The 21,267-nt window shown below is 38.9% G+C and overlaps 1 protein-coding gene across 2 annotated transcripts in view; it reads right to left on the reverse strand.

The window, feature by feature from the left end:
* Positions 1-18,212, reverse strand: part of zgc:171572 (protein bicaudal D homolog 2) — a 45,696-nt gene extending 27,484 nt beyond the window's left edge. Inside the window, exons 1-2 of one of the 2 annotated variants that reach the window (XM_046870663.1) lie at positions 17,319-18,212; positions 1,870-2,082 (exon numbers count right to left, since the gene is read on the reverse strand). In XM_046870663.1, coding sequence (XP_046726619.1) covers positions 1,870-2,082; positions 17,319-17,519 — 414 coding nt within the window. In that variant the 5' untranslated portion in view covers positions 17,520-18,212. The remainder of the gene's footprint in view (positions 1-1,869; positions 2,083-17,318) is intronic. The other variant, XM_046870664.1, reaches the window with a different exon arrangement.
* Between the last annotated feature and the right edge of the window lie 3,055 nt (positions 18,213-21,267).

The following is a 21,267-nucleotide window of genomic DNA, read 5'->3' on the forward strand; positions in this document are numbered from 1 at the left end:
GTATGGGAAAGACGATTTAAATAAAAATGAAGAGAAGCGAATACCTCAGCCTGACAGACATTACAATGCTTGAAATGCGATTTGAAGTACTTGGAGGAAACATAAAGCCTGGAAAAGGGGATTTTCAAATGTTCGCACATCCTTAATCCGTTATGGAAATGCAGAAATTAAGAGGATTGACCACTTTGTTTCATTCAGGTTTTTCATTTCACGGCCTACTGTTAAGCTGAAATCCCTTTACTATACAGATTTCAAGACCCACTCGAGATCTTTGTCCCAGTCATCCACAAAAGCATATGAAGTGCATGAAAGCAAGTTGAAAGAACACTAATTAGCAATTAGAGCGATTGATTTGTGCATGCGCAACGATGTATACGGATGTAGGTGCGTAAATGGATTTCACTTGGTGGGTGACGGGTCATGGGTCAAAAGTCAAAGCTGGCATCATGCCTGGCGTGAGAGTATGTCAGTGCTTGCCAGATCAGATAGTGAGAAAAGCTGAGCGGCAGCAGGACAAACCCAGCGGCCTGCCGGGGATTCCAGAGCCACGGTGCTCAAATAACAACCAGTAAAACGATATTTGTTGGAGGTTATGTGGATTACAGTCGCTTTGACCATCAATAACTGGTAAAAACACCTGCCTGTGTGCAGTAAGTCACAAAATACTGCATGTCTGTTCCAATAACCCATCGCAGTGCTGCTGGTTCTGAAGAAATCCATTGGTGTGAAAAGTCAAAAGATCTCATTCATATCAGAGTGACCTTCGGGTTCTTGGTCACCAGTCCTCCAATTGCTTACTTTGGCAGGGTGGCCAGTTCAAAACTTCTTCCACTTATGAAGCTGTGATCTCAGGAACAGCTGTTAACTGTGATCCTGTGAACATTCGTTGCAGCAGAAATGGTTCTTCCCCAAATTAGTTCTTCTCCAAAGTGTTCCCCAAACCTGTTCAATAAAATCCTGTCTTTTAAACTCTACAGACAGTTCTTTTTACATCATGGCTTGGTTTTTGCTCTATTATCAAACTTCTTGTGCAACTCTTATACAAGCGTGTGCCTTTCCAAATTATGCCAATTTAAATGAATTTGTCATTTAAAATGTCATTAGGACATTTCAGTCATTTCTTTTTGATAAATTAGCCATGTCATCATAAATCAGGCTTTAGTTTTGATTAGGAATTCATGAACAACATGTTTAAATGAAATGTGTCGGAGATTAGTCTTATGCAACACTGTTAATGACTCAGTAAGTGCAGATTGCAAAAGAACGACACTCAATCGTAGGTCAACATTGTGGCTGACAATAAAGACACGAATGAATATAAATGATTATGACACTCATCATTAAACTATCAAATTGATTTATAATATTTAGAGATTTAGCGTTCAGCATTGGTGTGTCGGGCATAAAACTTAACGATGTGATGCATCGGTTGGAAAAAAGTCTGCATCGGTACAAGTCGGCATTTGTATCGCGAGGCATCGTTCTTAATATTTAACGATTTATTTATATATAATTATTAAAAGAGGCCAATTCAGACCAATGAGTTGTGACCAATATTTTATATGTAGATTGATTTCTCGTTATTTCACTGTTTCGTACATATCTTGAATGCATTGTATCGTTCGCTATGCATCAGGTTGCGAATCGCTTCTGTCTCGGTTATGAAGATGCACATCACCAATAAATGCATTCAAATTATATTATTAATCGTTCCAATTTTTGGCTTAATCCGTCAAATATTTTAAATATCATTCTTTTTTTTTTTTTTTTTTTTTTTTACCTATTAATGCCCAGGGGAAAAACCTGAATCTTGTTTGCTCTTGGTTTAGTCGGTGTTCTCAGTGTGTGTGCGATAACAGTGTGTCTTACCTCCCTGAGCTCCTGGGTGATTGCGGACATGCGCTCGTTCTCAGACAGTGTGTTGGTGAGGGTGTTCCTCGCCTGCCTGAGCTCGGTCTGTAGCTCTTGCACGCGCTGCTCGTAGTACGCCTCCTTACATGCTGACTCCTGAAGCAGAGATTCCTCCCGACTCTCACCATCAGCTGCCACTTTCCTCTGGTTGGAGTGAGCCTGTCCGAATGCCTGGAGGAAAATAAAAGGTGGTGAGGATGCTGTATTGGAGTCGAAACAAATTTGTTGTCACAACTACTTCTGTTCGTCATTAACATGATTTTGGACACCATTGAGAAATGGTGAATAAGAGGGAGAAAAAAGAAAAGGAAAAAAAAAAAAAACATTTATCTACCCCGTTTACATGTCAATATTCAAAATTCATTTTAATGTAACCAGAAACCAAAGTGCATTTGTGTGTTAAACCTTATGCAATAAGAAGAGGTTGCAATTTATTACTTAATCACTCCAATAAAATGTTCTCTGTCTAAGCAAAAGGAGGACACAGAGTGGGACAAGACATGGAGAAAAAAAAAATGTGTTGCATTCTACTGAAATCTGAGAGAGAGCCGCGCCCACAGGCTCATCGAGGGCATCAGAACCTGCAGATAATCTTTTCCTAACCGCTGCCTAATTTCACTTGCTACCTGAACACAAAGAGGAAACTCAGGAATTGTGTTAAGAGGTTGAAAACACAACCATCACCACTGCCATCAAGCGTTCCAGCTCTCACACAGCTTAACTGAGGCTTAGCGAATTATAAATCTCCCAAAAAACTCTGATCTTGATTAGACCCGCACAAACTCTAGCCCAGTACAACGCGATCGCAAACTCCTTGTAATCTAATCTCTGAAGCTTGGACTGCAGCAACACTCTGATGAAACACGTGCAGGCTTTGTTAAGACCTTTGCTTAATGCTTTGCTCTGCACTCATGACAAATGGCGTGCCTCGAGCACAATAGCCATTAATCAGAAAACAGAGATTTTGATGGGTTTTGCAAATGTTTGCCATTAATAAATAAGCATTTACAAATGTTGCATTTACTGTACCATGCCAACTTCAGCTCATTGTTACAGTGCTGGCTCATGAGTGAAGGAAAAACTCAATTCTACATCATATAAAAAAAACCTTTGTGGTAACAGTTTGGGGGAAAACCACATATGCCTGGAAAAGTCAGGTACTTTTGTCCATGTCTAGCAACCGAATCATTGGAAGAAATCATTGGCAGCACACGTTAACGTGGGGCATACACACTGGTAGGTCTTGGGAGTTTTGCTCGATCTTCATATATACACATACACGTATCTTACAGCAAGAGCTCAGAGCTTGACATTTGATCCAGTTTTTAAACACGCAACCCAGGCTGGGCTTCCACTTTCCCCCTGCACAGTGACATTCTCAAAAGGATATATATATATATCCTCAAAAATATATATATATTCTGGTTTCATAGAGTGTATATTTCAGTAGAGTAGAGTAAATATCAGTAAATAGATCAGTACAGTAAATATTTTCCATCTCTATAGAGATAAAACAGAGGGAAAATGAAAGGGTTAACAGCTGACTACTGAGCAGCCTCTGCATTGCAGCTGAGATTCTGCAGAGGAGAGTCTCTCTCTCTCTCTCTCTCTCTCTCTACCCTCCCTCCCTTTAACACACACGCGCGCACACACACACACACACACACACACACACTATAATAAAATACTGCATGGGCATGTTGAAGCTTGAATCACAATTATTGTTATCTGGAAGTCGATCCACTGCTCTTGTTCCAGCACGCTCTGCGAATAACTCATTTCTCAAGACTCAAGTCCAGGACACTGATACTCTCTTGCGTGTTAGACGATGCTCAAGAGTTACCTCATTCAAAAGAGTTAACACCTTAGAAGGAATAATTCAGAGGACATTCTAACTGACTGAACAGCTCATGGAGTTCTGAGAAGAAAAGTCTCATGCTGGGAAATGAATATATAATATTCCTGAAAAGCCGGCCCTGTTAGTGCTAGTCATGCAGAACGAAAGATGAAGGTCATCTTATGGATGGAAATAAAAGCCTACGTATGAAAATGAATTGGTGTGAATGTGTGGTTTTATTGCGTCAAACTTGTATGGCTCACGTGGAGCACTGGTCACCTGTATGCAAAAAAATTAAAATACATACATTAAAAAAAATCTCTCCTTCACTTTCTTATATGAAACATTTGGAAGCCAAGCATTGCTCTCTTAAGGGTACATTAGGAGCAGCGGCAAACAAAAAGGTAAACATTAACATTTTCCCCTGTTGATTTGAATAGAAACATGTTCATTCAGTTAACTGCCAATGAGTCATGTGGCAGACACACACACACACACACACACACACACACACACACACACACACACACACACACACACACACACACACACACAGGTCAAGCGCTTCCGTCAATGGTTAAAAACCTCAGAAAGTGACCTCTGAGACTCTGACACTAGCATGTACTGCATGTTAACTTAAATATTCCAGAAATATTCTGGGGTCAGAATAGTCTTTGTTTATAAGAAAGAGAGGGTTCAACTGACAAGAATGCTACAGTATCCCAAAACACCACTCTTTAGAACCATGAAGAGCAGAACAGCATCTCAGAACTTACAAAAGGTTTGGCTTCAATTGGCCAAAAAAAAGTAAATGATTCCAGCTGTAACTGACATGTTCAGACACACAAGCTAAAACACATTTGAAGCTGGATATAAATAATTACTAACATTTCAATTCCATAATATTAATAGATTTTTTCCAATAAAATAAAGCGGCTCTAATTTTAATTTTTACGCGTTTTACACACATTTCCCTGTGACGACACATAAGCCCTTGCAGGGCTCCAAAACACTTATTGACCAAAATTTGTGTCAATAATTAACAAGGTTATTTGTTTCGAAAAGCGCGAGATAAAACAGTTAGCACAAGGAGACAGGGAGAAAGGGGCACACTGTGCAAGGCACTGGGAGAAAAAAAAATCCTTATTGATTTTTTCTTGTCCTCTAACCCACAGCCATGAAAAACTGAAAATATCCACACCAGCTAAAACAGAACAGTGTCTGGGTTGGAAGTTCTTGATATTGAGCTCTGAACTCAACCCTACTGAACACCTCCGGGATGAATTGGAAAGCACTCCAGACCTCCCCACCCCTACATCAGTAGGCTGAATGAACACAAATCACCTCTACCACTCTCTAAAATCTAATGGAACATCTTCCTGGAAAAGTGGAGCTTATTATAACATTATAAATGGGGACTAAATGTTAAATGGGATGTTTAAAGAGCGAATCTTATGACCACTTTTGTCCGTGAAGTGTACTATAGAAAATCGCTTCCTTCATAAAGACAGCATTGACACTGACAGCTGCTCCATGGCAGATAGAATACAGCGGCAAGTTTATAAGAAATCGCATCAACAGACAAGAAAGGCGTCGTGAATTCCCTGCCAAATAGAGCCACAGAACAAGAGAATGCAAATCCATGTAGAGTGACTTTGCACAGAGTTTTCCTTCATTTCCTCTGTAGACATTTACATTTTTTCAGCACAGATTCTCACCCATTACTATTACAGGGAGTTGTTTTCAAGGTTCGTAGTCATCTGCATTCATCTCTGTTTCCTTCCCTTAGCATGACTTTTCCATGACATCAGTCTCAGCCCGCGCAGATGACTTATCCAGCTGACCAGTTTCCTGCTTGGGTCAGGAAGGCAGCTGGTTCTTTTTTAAAGTTTTCACAGCCTGACATTTAAGATTTAGAAACTATATATAACCAGTTCCAAACTCAAATAGGGAACCGAAGCAAATGCCAAAACAGCTATTTTTTGTTTTAACGAAGTGAGAAAAAAGAAAAAAGAATCAAGGCCACAAATACACCAGAAGGTCTCTGGTTTTAAAAATGCCTTAGTGTTGATTCATTCTGTATAAGAGCTGCTCTAACAATAGCTCCAAATGCATAGTTTAGATCAGGGCTGTAGCCTTCGGTGATTTTAGTAATCGAGTTTTCTACCGATTATTTCCGACGATTAATTAAGTAATCTGTAATATTTTTTTCTTTATTTAAGATCAATACAACATATACAAGAGAAAATAAGACAGTTCTCTTAAAATGACCAAGTAACTTGTTTCCTTTAAAAAACCATAAATAAAAATTAATTTCAGATTACAAAAAAAAAACAAAACAAAAAAAAAAAACAACAACAGTAAATACACTGTGTTTTCTTTATGTTTTAGTTTGAAATGATCTCATCTTCTGTCTGGACTTAACAGAGCATCGAGGCAAATCATTTGCTACGTGTTTTTTTTTTTTATATTTGAAATACTCGAAGGAATCGTTTCAGCCCTATTTTACATAAATTCACTTGCTCAAACGCATTTCTATAGAAGTGACGTGCAAAGCTACTTGCATGACAGACGTGCCGCTACAACTGATTTAAAGCGTGTGAAATGGTTGATATGGAGAATTTGTAAAGCCGCAATATGAAGCGTTTTTTTTTCTGTTTTCCAGAATCATAAAAAGCTCAGTTTTATTGACTGCATAAGAGAGGAAGAAAAAAGGCTGATGAGGGAATGACTGTGTATACAAATCATTAGGGATAACAGGAACTAATGTGTTTTGCACATTAAACATAAACATGAATGAATAAACATTAGACAATGTTCAATGAGAAACTGCCTTGGTATAAGAGGAATAAAACGCAGGAAAATCATCAACTTAACACTAATTAAGAGTTGTGTTGGGTCTTAAATTACCCTACTGATGATTGTTTTCTGATACCAACATGCTGTGACATGTTTCATTTCTTGGTTCAACAGACAGATTCCAAAATGTTAATTATATTTATGTCTTCAGCAGACAAATTAGAATGCTGTATTTGTTTCTTAACTAGTGATCAGCATACAGTCTACATTAATATTGGCACCCTTCAAGATAAAGGTGATAGGGAGAAACTGATCAGGACACCTAACTCTTCCTCAAACTGTTACTATGAAGTATGACAATTCCCCTGTGTACAAAGTGAGCACCATTAAGATATGGTTTATAACAGAAGATTTTGAGAGGGCTGCTATAGAACTCTGACCACAACTCAATTTGAAAAACGTTCTGCACCCTACATCAGAAAATTACTCAGAAGCTGAGTGAGCACAAATCTCCATAAACCTGCCTCATAATTTACGACAGCAAAAAGAGACTAATTATGGTTTATTATACTTAGGTGTCCACAAGCTATTGTCCATACACTCTGCGTGTGCGACACACGGCTTGTTTTATAATCAGCGCCTCGTAAATCCAACCTCAGACGCGCTTAATCAAATCTCAGCCTGGCAATGCACCGCTAATCAATCAGACTCAGCGTTTAATAAAGTGCACACAGACTGTGAAGAGGGGAAAAAGACCAAATCCTTGCATTTCACACAACAGACAACTGATTCACTGTGCATCTTCATATATGCACATCTGACACTGTGGCACTTTAATACCTGCATATTAGTCATGAAAACCGGCGTGAGCAGTTCGGTGGAATGTTATTGTTTATCTTGGAAACGCTTAAATATAATTTGGTTGTTCTTCAGGGCTAAATGAAATGTTTTCCATGTAAAACCAAAAGCAGGGACACTCCATTACAAGCACACACATGAAAAACCATTAACGATCCTGAACCACCCATTTAAATAATGGTTATATAAGCTGGTTTGTCACTGTTCGTTTGAGTGAACGCCCAAAAGAACCTAAAACCAACTGGTTCCCACAGGAAAATTGGCATTCAGACTCATACACACAACACACAACACACACACACCATTTCTCAGATTCTTAAGAAGCTGGCAAACATCCAGGCCTACCCCCCTTAAGGACCAACACACCCACATCCATATACCCCCGCACACACAAATACACTTTGAGGTACCCTTTGGTTCTTTCTATTCTGCTCTCCTCTCCTGCTACGGAGAACATGTAGAAAAAAGGCACCAAGAGCACAATATGTACTGATTCTTACATAACTTTCGTGTGCAAAAGCCTTTACAAGAACGTGAAATTCGCGCAGAAGGACTTTGACTCGCTCACATCGACACTCGTACTCACCTCTTATTCACACTAGTAGGCGATACAGCAACAGAAAATCCTGCGTTTTTGTGTGTGTATTGAAATGGCCTTAAGTCTATGCAAATTGGGAAATAAAGTGGCAAAGAGATTCAAACAGGCTTGATGGATTCCTCGGATCAATCCTGCGACACATGCTGTATTGTCATTTTATTTCCCAGGGTTTCTGCAGGTTTTCACCAAGCCGAATTTAAAACGTTTTAAGACCCTTAAAAGACCATTAAGAATAAAATTTAAGACCGATATCATAACATCAAAAACACACACTCGAATACGTTGTTAGCAACTGGCCTAACCCAAGCCCTAAATTCGTTTTTTTCCAGTCAAGTATCGCTATCGTTTTACATCTGTGGTACAATCCAGGAGAGATTCACACCATAACAAATTAAAAATAGAAAAACAGAAAGCTGATTGGCTGCTGCGTGTTGGAAAGAAAACACAAAAAAACATTCTAAAGTGCTGTGGGAGAATTTCAATGAGCATTTGCAGTACCGTTACACAGACAATGGAAAATTAAGACCTTTTTAAAATGATTTTAAGACCTAGAACAGCAAAAACTTACTAAGACCTATATTTTAGATTTTTTAATTTTAAACATTTATGTAAATGGAAACCAAGTTTCCTCCTGCACACCTACATCCCCCCTTTACTGTATATACACAATGTGTCTTATTTAGCCACAGAACATCTCTCAGAGACATTATGAAGGAAATTAAGGCTTGGAAAGCTAAAACAGTGATTGTTTGCACCATGAAAGCACTGGATTATTGCCCCACACTGCTTGGTGGTTGTGGGTTGGTCATCACACACCCGCAGGTGTCACCCTGCAATCAAGAATGCGTGCGGTGAACAAGAATGGCAACTAACTGTGTGCCTGCCTTCGCCCACGCAACTCTGCCCTGAGATGAGGTGATTGTCTTGTGCAATTAGAACCATCCACAGGAGAAAATTAAAGGGTGGATCCTGATGACCCTGACGATTAAGAGGTAGAAAAGATAATTGTTTCTGTTTCTCTCTCTCTCTCTCTCTCTCATACTGGCAGGAATTAAGAGTGTTTAGTTTGGTGGATCAGGAATCCACCATTTACTTGTTCACACACACACACACACGCACAAAATGATCCTTTCCACTCACTACCATACATAAAGCAAATCAAAGAAAAACACTTACGTAAACAAACAGACAGTACAGTGGTTCAATATAAAATATATAGTAAGGGTGATAAAAAGAAAGCTATTAAATCTAAGTGGTTAAGGCTCTGGGCTACTAGGTCAGGGGTTCAAACCCTGGTATCGCCAAGCTGCCACTTTTAGGGCCCTTCTGCAAGGCCCTTAACCCTCTGTGCTCCAGGGGGTGCTGTAACATGGCTGACTCTGCATTCAGTGCCTGTGAGATAAACAAAGTATTCTAAAAAAACCCACAAAATGTTATGCACATACTCTTGCCTATACAGTGTATAATGAACCACTTTACCGTGTCTGTATGTTTACACAACCGTTTCATGTTTTTCTGTTGTGCCAAACTGAATTAGGTAATCCAAAAAGAGTTATCATTTCGGTCTCACCGCCACACAGGACCCCCCCTGACCCGGATGCCGCTCAGCCCTCAAAGCTCTGAAGTAAACAGGAAGTAGGAATTCAATGGAGGGAAAAGGGGGGGAGGATCTTAAGATACTGTAGATGCTGGACGACTTCAGGGTTTAGCAGTAAGTGTAAGATGGGACCTTTGTTGTTGCAAAATACATGTTCATACAGTCTGTGCAATACAGGTCTAATCTGAAAAATCATCTATCACTGCCTGCAGGATTTTTCACATTACAAACTAAAAGCATACAGTTAATATAAAAATTGTTCATCGGTTCCGGAGGCACACTATTAAATGCATTATAATTTCTATATACAGATAGCAGGAGGCGCAGACTTTTTTTTTTAATAAGATAAAGCTTTCTCCAACCTGTCTCTATATTACATAACCATTTTTCTAATAACAAACTGACGAAAGTGTGTATTCAACGCTTTGCCATGAACAGTTAACAGTGCCTACACAGTGCGTCATTTGATGGGTACATAAGCAAATATGAAGACTAGCATGTGAGCGGAGACTTGAAAGAGGCCTATTGTCCGACTTCTTCCATTTATCACCGATTCTGGTCTTCACTTTACATGAATTTGCATGGAGGAACAGTTTTCACTAGGAACAGAGCTCCGACATAAAGCGAAAAAAAAAAACACCTTTCAAAAGCACACCATGCAAGAGATCGTGGCGTGGCGTGACCATCTGAACTGTGACTGATGACGTACTGCTCTCGCTGATAACACGAGGTCAGCTGCTCCTTTTAGACACACTTCCTGTCCAAGCTAACCGGATCCATTCTTCTTCTCCCCTTCTATTTTCCATCAAGCTTCTTTACAAAGACATTTGCCACACTGAACACTCACACACAAACTCATACACACACACACACAAAGGTTACATAGCAAATGTGTGTGTGCGCTCAGAACATTAACACTTCGAAGATGACCAAATTCCGAGAGACAGTGAAGAGTGGAATGATAATGTGGTGTAATGTGGAAAATAACCTCCTTACAAGCAGCGCTCGATGTAAGTACAGTAAGTAGGGTAAAGAATTCGTGTTAAAGACGCTCATTTAACTCACATTTTCATCAGCCTCAGGCTGTGGAAAATCCCTCATTCTTTCTCAAAGGGAAGTCCCATTTGTTTAAAAAAAAAAAAAAAAAAAAAAAAAAAAAGAGCAATGCTGTTTTGAGTCCACAGCAATAACTAGAAAAAAAAGCCTTTTTCAAATGTGAAAAATACAACACAAAGCTTATAAGCTCTATAACATACACAGAGCTGGTATATCCGGTCTAAGCTGCTAGTCTCTGTAAACCAGCCGATTGAGGCCATGTGGGCAGAGATTAGCCGCCGCATTCAGGCTCATTTACTGTAGATTAGCAGTTAATTGCGTTTTGTCACTCCGCTCGTTCATACACGGTTTTCTGTTACTTTGACATGCTTCATTGAACCGCCCATAAATATAGAGCACACCTTCGAAAAGACACAGTACCGTTCGAGACATATTTTTAAACCATGCACACCCAAAACACCTTATTATCATTATAATCATCATCATGTTGGTTCGCATGTTTTTGCCTCAACAACACAATGAAAAACAGAAATGTAGCATAGGAGCCGAAACAAAAAAAAAATTCAATACAAATAAAGAAGAATTCAAATCCTTTCCCAATCTCCTGCATCATTAAGGCTCAACTCGGTTGCATTAGGACACGTCTTTTCATATGCAAAACGTAAGAGGCTGGTTTTAATATCTTGATTTACACCTCCAAGTAATGAGCCTTTGATTAGACAGTGCCCGTCTTCTGAGGAGCCCGAAAGAGAGGCCTATTCAGGTAAAAGAGGCAGCTCTTGGTCTTGGCACCTGCTACGACTTTCCCACGCTGGTGCCCGGTGCCAGGATTAGGCTGACTCAAAAACCTTGACCCCAATAAAGAAAATTAGGAGGCTCTTAAGACAGTAGTCTCAACCTGTTTACGGTCTCTTAAAGGCATGCCGAGTCAATCTGGGTCGTATATAATTGTGCAATTAGCACCTTTAAAATTTCCTTGGGTTAATGGATGATTGTTTTAACGCACAAGCAATTTCCATTTCTAGCAGTGACCATCAAGAGGAATAGGAGCATGCAGCTGCTGCAGTATCAGCAGTGGGAGTGTGTATGTGTGTAACCAAATGTGAATGCTTTCACTGTGTGCTTCACACTCTACATAATGCCACAAGGGTCTTTGTCATGGCAACAGAATGAAGGGTGTTTGTTTTCGTGCGCGCGCATGCATGTGCACATGTGTGTCTTTTCACGGCCTCTCGAATTCCCTTATGACATTCCAGGCTAAACCCTGTAACGCAATCAGGCAACACTGATACAGTATCAGTCCTCTTTCCTGCATCATGTCAGCTTAAAATCGTATATACAGTGTATAGTTTTTTTTCCCCTTTTGCCCAAATTTGTAACAAACAAACAAACAAACAAACAAAAAGCCCCACTTATATAAAATGCCAATTGGATTTATATACAAAAAATATGCACATACACAATAACATTAAAAACAATCAATAGAACAATAATAATAATAAAAAATAGTAAAAAGAGTAAAATAAAATAAAAAAATCCCACAAAACTCCTAAATAAATGGCTTTAGTAATTCAAAAAGGGGTCAATAAGCAAGTTGTTGGTCTTTTTTTGTAGGCCAACAAAAAAAAAACGATTATTAGGCACACATATTAGAGAAAACGGCTGATAGGGAATTAAAAAATAAAAAGGAGTTAATTATGCTACTGGTATAGAAAGACATTTCAAGTATAGTTTCTTGCACCATATGTACAGAAACGATTTATACAAAAAAACAAAACAATATTACTAGAAAATGCCATTTCCTTTGTTTACATCAGCAAACATCTCAAAGAAATATTTGAGTTGCTTAGCCCACCCATGAATAAACAAATAAATACATACACACACCCCAGCTGTTCTGTGTGCCAGTGTCAAATTAAGTCAAGGAGGACGAAAAGTCACGACCTCTTTGTTCTACACTCTGTGGGAGAATGTGCGTCACAGAGGGAAAAACTGAAAAAGGCAGCCTGGAGAAGTGGATCAATTACTGAGACATACCATATTTAAACTTTCCCTTTATAACCTCCATGGTGCAGTTACATTTAAAATGTTAATATCTTGGCCAATTTATGTGCAATAATTGTCACATGTGCAATGACTTGTATGACCCTCACTGTAGACACATTTTCGTACAGTAGATTTCAACAAGATTGCAAATTCTTCGATTATACAGCATCTAAACTTAATATATTACTTAACATGTAGGATTTCATTACAATTCCTATATTGTATTTGCCTTTAATTGTAGTATGAGCAACTGCGACCTAACAATTTTCCTGTGGGATCAATAAAGCGTTCTGATTCACATAAAAACCAGACTATGCAGAACAGCAGCAGCTCGTGACAGAGATTGTGCTTAAATTAAACTCGAGAGCCAGTCACATGCTGAAAACTACTGTCTAACCATTATCTATTATCCCTTCTGTATTCGCACCTTTCCTTCTAACAATATCTGTTCAAACCTCTTCGTTTCCACTGTTGGGCCCGTGAGCAAGACCCTTAACCCTCCCTGCTCCAGGACTGAGAAAATAATTCCACCATGCTGTACAGTAAACGTGACAAATAAAGGCTTCTTTTAAAACATCTTTCAATGGAACTGGCTCGATAACCTTTGCACACCGTCTTTCACTGTGCCTAAACCTGCACAAATTCAGTAGATTAATAATTCACATTATTCGCCATGAAGCAAGCTCTTGTCAGCAATGATTAGCCATTCTTGCATTTCTCATTCCTGAATACTGCATGCAATGATAAATCAATAGCCCAGTGACAATATTTTCAACCCCATCCATCTCTAGAATCTCTAGAATCTTACAGGCTCCGGCTACATGTCCTGTTTACTCGTCTTCGTAGACGTAACTGGAAGATGCCTGACTATTTCCTGCAATCAGGAAATGATGGATACTGCAGAAAAACTTTAATTTTGCAGAATTGGGTCATTATCACTTTATCTCTGCAATGTCTTCAATGGAAATAGTCCAAAAGATCATGACTGTTATAAAGATAGCGACAGTTATAAATACACAATTAAAAGGAAAGAAAAAATGATTTTCTTTTGCGAAATAAATGACGTTCATTGACACCCTGCGTAAATCCACACAGTAATGAACAAAAGTTTGTGGACACCTGACCATAAGATGCATATGTGGTTTTTGAACAGAACAGAACCCAATCAACATTTAGTCTTTATTTAGTGTTATATTAACATCCACTCTTCTGGGAAGATGTTCCACTAGATTTTGGATTGTGATTCTAGAGATTCGTGTTCATTCAACCACAAGGGTGGTAGTAAAGTCAGGCACTGATGCAGGGTGAGGAGACCTGTGATGCAGTCCGAATTTCAATTCATCCCAAAGTTGTTTAAAATTTGTGCACATGGGTATTGTGATGCTGGAACAGGTTCCAGGGTATCAGAGTTCAAGCAAATGTAAAATGTAATGCTTCAGCATCAAAAGACGTCCTATACAATTGTGCACCTCCAACTTCGTGGTAACAGTGTAGGGAAGAACCACATAATGCTGGAAAGGTCAGGTCTCCTATAGTCTGTATAGTGTAAAGTAAAAAAAAAACGTGGCAAAATGTAATGTATCTGATAAGCCTTAACAGTTTATAAACATAAATCCTCCTCATTTTCACATAATTGAATTAACTGTGCTGCATTTAACACTTTTGTGCTGCATTTTGAGCATTTTTAACGGTTGTGGTAAAAAAATATGAAATAAATGAAACATTCCCATGAACCCTGCTCTTCTTCTTCTCCCAAAGCCATTTCATGGACACTGAATTAAAAACCCCAAAAAAGAAAACAACCAAGAAAGAGGCGGAAAAAAAGGTCAACTGTTAAACAAGTGACCACATGCAACACTGTGTGTAACAGCTGTCTCCAACAATAAACTTACATAAATCTGTCACAGGGTCCACAAACAAAGCCTTTATCACTCATTGTTATATTATTTTAACACACACACACACACACACACACACACACACACACACACACACACACACATATATATATGGCTTGTCATTAATGTTCAGAACTCTTTAAACTATATCTAACAATATAACTTAAAGAGAGATGAGGTCACTGAACTGGAAATGAAATAAGATGGGAATAATGTGTTTAAAAACCAGCAGATCACTGGATCACTCGGAAACAGCAATGGTGTTATGCCGTTATGCATATTTCTCATACACCATCCATTTGCAATACAATCGTTCAATGCATTTCTCTCCACGGCGTTTACATTTATGGTATTTGTCTAATGCCCTTATCCAGAGCTACTTACAATTCTTATTTATACAACTGAGAAGTTGGGGGTTAAGGGCCTTGCTAAAGGCCCAGCATCGGACGCTTGGTGGTGCTGGGATTTGAACTCATGATGTTCGGATTAAAAATCCACCAAAGGCCACAGATCATCACTTACCTTCCTGAATTTTTATTTTGTGTTCTGCTAATGTGGTCATCAGTTACTCTACAGTGTAATGGATTACATTTTGACAGCTGGACATGATTTGTGATTTTCTGGGCAATGGGCAACATCTGTAACGTCTTAGTTCAATTCACAAATGTCATATTACGTCAGGGCCACGTAAAGAGTCCTATTTAGGAGAACTCCTACTGAGAGAGAAAATAAACAGGATGTTTTTCCTCGATAAAAAGATAAATGAAACGGACTGATGATTGAAGAAGCGTTTTTGGGGCGAAAGCTGGCAGCTGGCAGTTTCTTCTTGAGGGGAAGTGCTTGGGCAGAAGCCCCAGAGAGAGGCATTAAGGAGCCAGAAAAACAAGAAAAGCATGACTTGAACAGTTAAAAGAGAACAAAAGACAAATGACTACACTGCAATAAATTGCTTGAGCGTTTCAACGTTTCTCCCTCTTTTATTTTTTTCTCTTGCCCTCAAAAAAAAAAAAAAAAAAAAAAAGCTCTTTTCAACTGCACATATTTTCACCCTCACTACATATTTCAGAAAGAAGTGTCATTAGTCCAGTAGAAGGCGGCTAATAGGAGACATTTTCTTGCAAGGATCTAAAAAGAAAAAGTGTGTATTCCATTTGACATTAAATGACTCAGTGAGAGACAGCGTTAGGATTTGTGGATGAAATCACTGTAAGAACAAATCTGTGCTCTTCCTCCTCATTTCTTTTTGACGAAGAAATGGCTTACAAAGCAGAGCTAAACACACACACACACACAGAATTCCATTTAGTTTACTCAGGACATCCCACAGCACTTAATGTTGAAACAACAGCTGCTGTCTGTTTCCCTCTTTCACCTACTTCTCAAATCATACGATTCACAACCCCCCAAAAAAAAATCAACCGGAACAGAAGAGGAGTGTTTTCTAAGCAGATAAGGAGGGAAAGTGGTTTAAATAAAAACACCCTCAGCTCGATGAAAGACTACAGAGCTGTCGTTTATCTGCAGAGCTGCATTCTACATTCTCAGCATGCCTGCATGAGCCGTAACTCGTTTGGCCGGCTCGTCAATTTTTCCAAGCGGGAAAAGGACACTTCCTGTTTGAATTCAAACCGAGCCCGCCATTTTTCAAAACTGTGCAATATGAAGTCATGCAATAAAAACCTTATGACAGCTTACTTGGCGTATTAATCAATGAGAAAACACCTTTAAAATGTCATTAGAGACACAGACATGCTGTTCAACAATGCGTTTACTCCTTTATCTTTATTATTGTGAAGTGTTCAGAATGAGACAGTCTGTATGTCTAAATGTCCGTCTGCACCTTTATGCATTAGTTCATATAAACCATAGATTCTGGATTCTCTAGAACAGAAGTCAACTTTTTTTTTTTTACCATGGAGCGCTTTTACACAAAACAATATACATACTTTATCATTTAATTTTTACATATAGCATTTATCGATGCATAGAAAAAACTTCGACTGAATCAAGCAGGATGAAGAAAAAATAAAAACAGTTGACTGTAAAAGTCGATAAAAATTGAAAGTAAAAAATAAGTTTTTTAAAATTATTTTTAGCAAATTATCTTCCGCCTGGGACCCGTCCACTGCCTGGTGGTATTTTTTCCTTCTTTCTAAGCTCACAAATAAATTTGCATATAGAGAAGCATAAAATTTTTATTCAAATTTAAAAAAATAAAAACACATCTATATCACAAGACACCCAGAAAATGACATACTGCTATAATATTACACTCATATAATACAGTTAATATCTTTTTTTATTGATTTAAAAAGTATTACCGGTTAGACGGCGCATGCGCATTAGTAGCGAGGACAAATATCGCGATAACGCATATTAATCGGAGTATCAGGCAGCCCACAAAGATGCCATTAGGAATTTGATGGATCTTCCGCAGCCTTTCTGTGGGTGACCTTGTAGAACAAAAATAATCGATGGGGGGAAAAAAGCATTTCTTGGCAAGAAATTGTGCTAATATATAAATAATAGCGCGCTGGTTTTCTAAACAGACCGTATAAAGCTGAAAGCGACGCTGAGGTGAAGGTTAACGGGGAACACCGAGCCAAACGCCGTGGCCCAGACGGCTAGAACCGGACTGGATTTACGATTTATGTAATATATTTGCTGCAAATAAACATTTTCAGGTTAATAAATATGGATATGAAAGTGGAAGAGAACCTCTCGGAGCTGGTCCAGTTCCTGTCGGACGCTGTCATATTCGCTCTCCAGCTCGTCGTACTGCTGCTTGAGCGCCTGCTTCTCCTCCAGCACCGCGAGCCCGTACTCCGCCGCCTGGATCTTCTCGCGCGTGGTCTCGTGCAGCTCGCCGGTGAGGCGCGCGATCTCGGCCAGCATCTCCTCCGCGGTTGACAGCATCATGGACGGGTGGTGTCGGGGGGATGACCACCGAATAAAATCCAACCTTTCCAATTTTTTCTCCGACAAAACCTTTAAATTTTTTGTCGGGGCGAATAATTTAGTTTCTTCTCCGTTTAAACATTTCAGCCTGTTTTTGGGGCAAGAAGCTGGGTCTTTCCTTTTTATTCTTATTATTTTTGCGTGCTATTCCATGAGCACGCAGAGCTCCGCTCCTCTCCGCTTCTTGCCCGTTAATCAGACCTGACTCCTCCGAGGAGCCGTCAGTTGCCCAAGGCTCCATCCAGAAACTGAGACGTTTAAATGGATTGTGGGAAATGTAGTGCTCTTGTCCGAGCTGCTGAAGCAGACTCGTATGAAAAAAAACTCATATCCCACGATTCAACGCGGTGGGGGTGTGCGTGCGCGCGCCTGGATCCCGGAAGCGCTGCCTTCACTTTGTGGGAGTGACGTGGAGATCCCAGGTATGGTGCAGTGTGTATGCGTGTGAAGCGCGCCATCTATCGGCAACAGGTATAGCACAGCTAATATTTCATGAAAAACATATAAATGGATAAAAAAAAAAAACAGAAAGCATTTCCACTAGCAGCACGAAGTCAAAGTCTTTCTCACTCGTTCTGCAATCCAAGTATTTTTGAGACCGATATCGTCGATATCGATACCGATACCAATACTGATACCAATACTTTTAATTTTCTAGGATATCATTTTTGAAAGCCATCATATAATCTGGAACAGATGGTTCTTCTTCTCCTTTGTTACTGAACATTATTAATTAAACACTATTTAAACATTAAAAGGTTTCTTCTGACTTCTGTTATTGAAAAAATATATATATGTTCGATGGTATAGATAAAGCATTGATCCCGAGAGATATGAGTAGCCAAAGTAGATTGTTTGTACGATGTACAGGACGCACAGCCGAAAAAGATCAGTTCTATACACATTTAGTAAATATTAAACTGTCGATAATATGTGAACATCTGATTTTAATATGTAAATTGTTTCTATTGCTACTCCCCCCAGTATTGCAAATATTGATTCTTTCAGATCGAGGTTGAGGTCAGAGCTCTATAGCAGGCCACCCAAGATCTTATAATCCAACCCTTGTAAAGCATATCTTCATGGAGCTTACTTCCTGCACAGGGACATTGTCATGCTGGAACGGGTTAGAGGGTTTTTTTGTTAAAGTTAAGGGAAAATTTTATGCTAAACCTTGCACAGAGGGTTAAGGGCCTTGCTCCAGGACCCCAAGAGAGGCAGATACTGGGCATGAGCCTTCAACTTTCCAATCAGTAACCCAGAGCCATAACCACTGAGCTACCACCTCCTCAAAAAGGACCCAAAGACATACTATACTGGTTTACTGACCAACTTTGTGGTAAAAAGGATTGCTTTGGGAAATCTTTTTGATCCTTTTTTCAACCAACATTCCGCTCATTCATGGTTTCCAAACACAAGGTACAAAAATAGGTAGTACCAAACACCAAAAAGCACTAGACTACCAAAGTGTACTTTCAGATCAATGCATTCATCCCTAATGCTAAGGTTAGAGTGTGTTCCCTGTGTGCTATATAGTGGTTTTATTCCAAGAACCTTCCAAGAACCTTAGTACAGAACAACAACAGGCTATGAGTTTGGTAGTATGGTGCATTTTGGTGTTACTCGTTTTGAACCTCATGTTTGGAAACCCAAAACCCTGTGCATAAAGCCAGCTCCATGAAGATATGCTTTATATGGGTTGGAGTGGAAGATCTTTGCATGGCTTTCACCCCAGGTCCTTACTATACATCAGTACCTGACTTTACTAACACCCTTATGGCTGAATGAGCACAAATCTTCACCAGTACACTTCAAAAATCTTGTCTAACATCTTACCAGAAGTGTAGTGTCTTAGATATGATACCCTGGGTATGAGAAATAGACACAGATCTATTCAATAATACCAACTAAACAGTCAAATCTGATAGCACAAGTCTGTTTGTGGTTTGTGTTTTGATAGTCTGCTAACACAGGTGCGTTCACCGACGGTTGTCCAGTTCCGGGTGGTCTGATGCGAGACGTTTAGTTGTGTTTTAACAGCTGTGTCCTAGCAATCAAATACAACAGACTAAAATGAAAAAACAGCTTCAACAACTGTTGCTCTGACAGCTACGAGAATTCATTTTATAAATAAAAATCTATACAGGGACGTGCCAGACTCCATTCGTAGTCACTGGGGCAAGAATTTGCATTGTGATGTGCCCTTTCCTGATTTTTTTTTTGGGACACTTTGTGTAAGATGTATATCCAATTATCCAAATATTATTGAGTTCATTTTTCAAATGTTCACGTTTATTATTTTAGATATTTTTTTGATACAGCTTTTGCACATTTTATTTTACTGTAGGGATTTAAAAAAATCATCTCCAGCTTTTTTCATTGATTTAGTCAACTAATTTGTATGTCTGAGATTTTGATTCAATTCATGTAAACAGTCAGACTGACCAATAACTAACAATTTTAGTCATTTCATGTTGCGATAATGTTGAAATGTCAAACTGTAACAAGGTTAAAGCACACAAAGTCTTGAAATATCATACGTCGGGTGAGTCTGAGAGTCTTATAATTCTATAACATCACTGATTCTGTGTGTTCTCCATTAATATACTCACTTTCAGTAATGGCTTTATTATGATTAGTCTTGGAGCATCCTGGGGTCACAGGAACCAGTCCACTGCTTTTTTGGAAAGCTCAGGATCGAACAAAGGATGCTGGAGCTTTGAGGCGGTAATGCTGCCATCACATCACCCTGGTTATAACACATTTAATATTAAAGGCCACATTTTTATAAACTATTTTAAACTGACACAAAACATTTCATATATACAACAAACTATTGAACTGGATGAAATGAACCGAGGTATTCCTCGATGCTATTCCTTTTGTTGATTACAGAACTCTGTATGAACATTAGCCACTTAACAAAAATCTCTCGAATATCTTGAATAATGCATCAGAACGTTCCAACTACGGTACACGTTTTACAAACAGGAGACATGCACAAGTTCTGATTAAATAAAATAAAACACAATTTCATCCTTATAAAACAGTTCCATATTTATTGCAAAATATTTTTTACAGTAAAACTAAAAAAGAAAAAAGAAAAAGAAAAAAACCTGGAATGGACAGTAAGGCCAACATCAGAACGGTGCGTGCTGAACTGTACAAGACATCAACAGTAACACTTTAAATAATCTTTCTAACCTCGCCCTTATTGCCGCCCGCAAACATGTATTTCACTCTGAATTCTCACTACAAACATGCCAATTGAATGAGTATGGATCTGAAATGACCTGGAACATTCCCAGTGCTGTTCAGAGCTGATAAAACAACCTGACAGGCAAGTTAGAGACCACGTTTACACACACTACCATGTGTACTGCAGTTACCATCAAGTCAACAAAAGTGTAAAAAAAAATAAATTATTACTCTTCCCCTATTTTTCCTTTTTTTTTTAAAAAAAAACAAAAGTCCCCCCCCCCCCCAAAAAAAACCTGCCACTTGGTTATTAACGCACTTTACAACACAAAACACAAGGCATTTACACAATCCTGCTATTCACATCTTCAAAACATGTCCAAATGAGAAAATTGTTATGACACTGATATGACAGGCTTGTGGCTCTTTACGAATGTCGACATTCCGTTTAAAGTACACACTTCTTATTCCATCTGTTCGAAGGATTTCGTAGGTTTAATGGGATGTTTTT

This window comes from Silurus meridionalis, chromosome 17 (assembly GCF_014805685.1).
Source record: "Silurus meridionalis isolate SWU-2019-XX chromosome 17, ASM1480568v1, whole genome shotgun sequence".
Taxonomy (NCBI): domain Eukaryota; kingdom Metazoa; phylum Chordata; class Actinopteri; order Siluriformes; family Siluridae; genus Silurus; species Silurus meridionalis.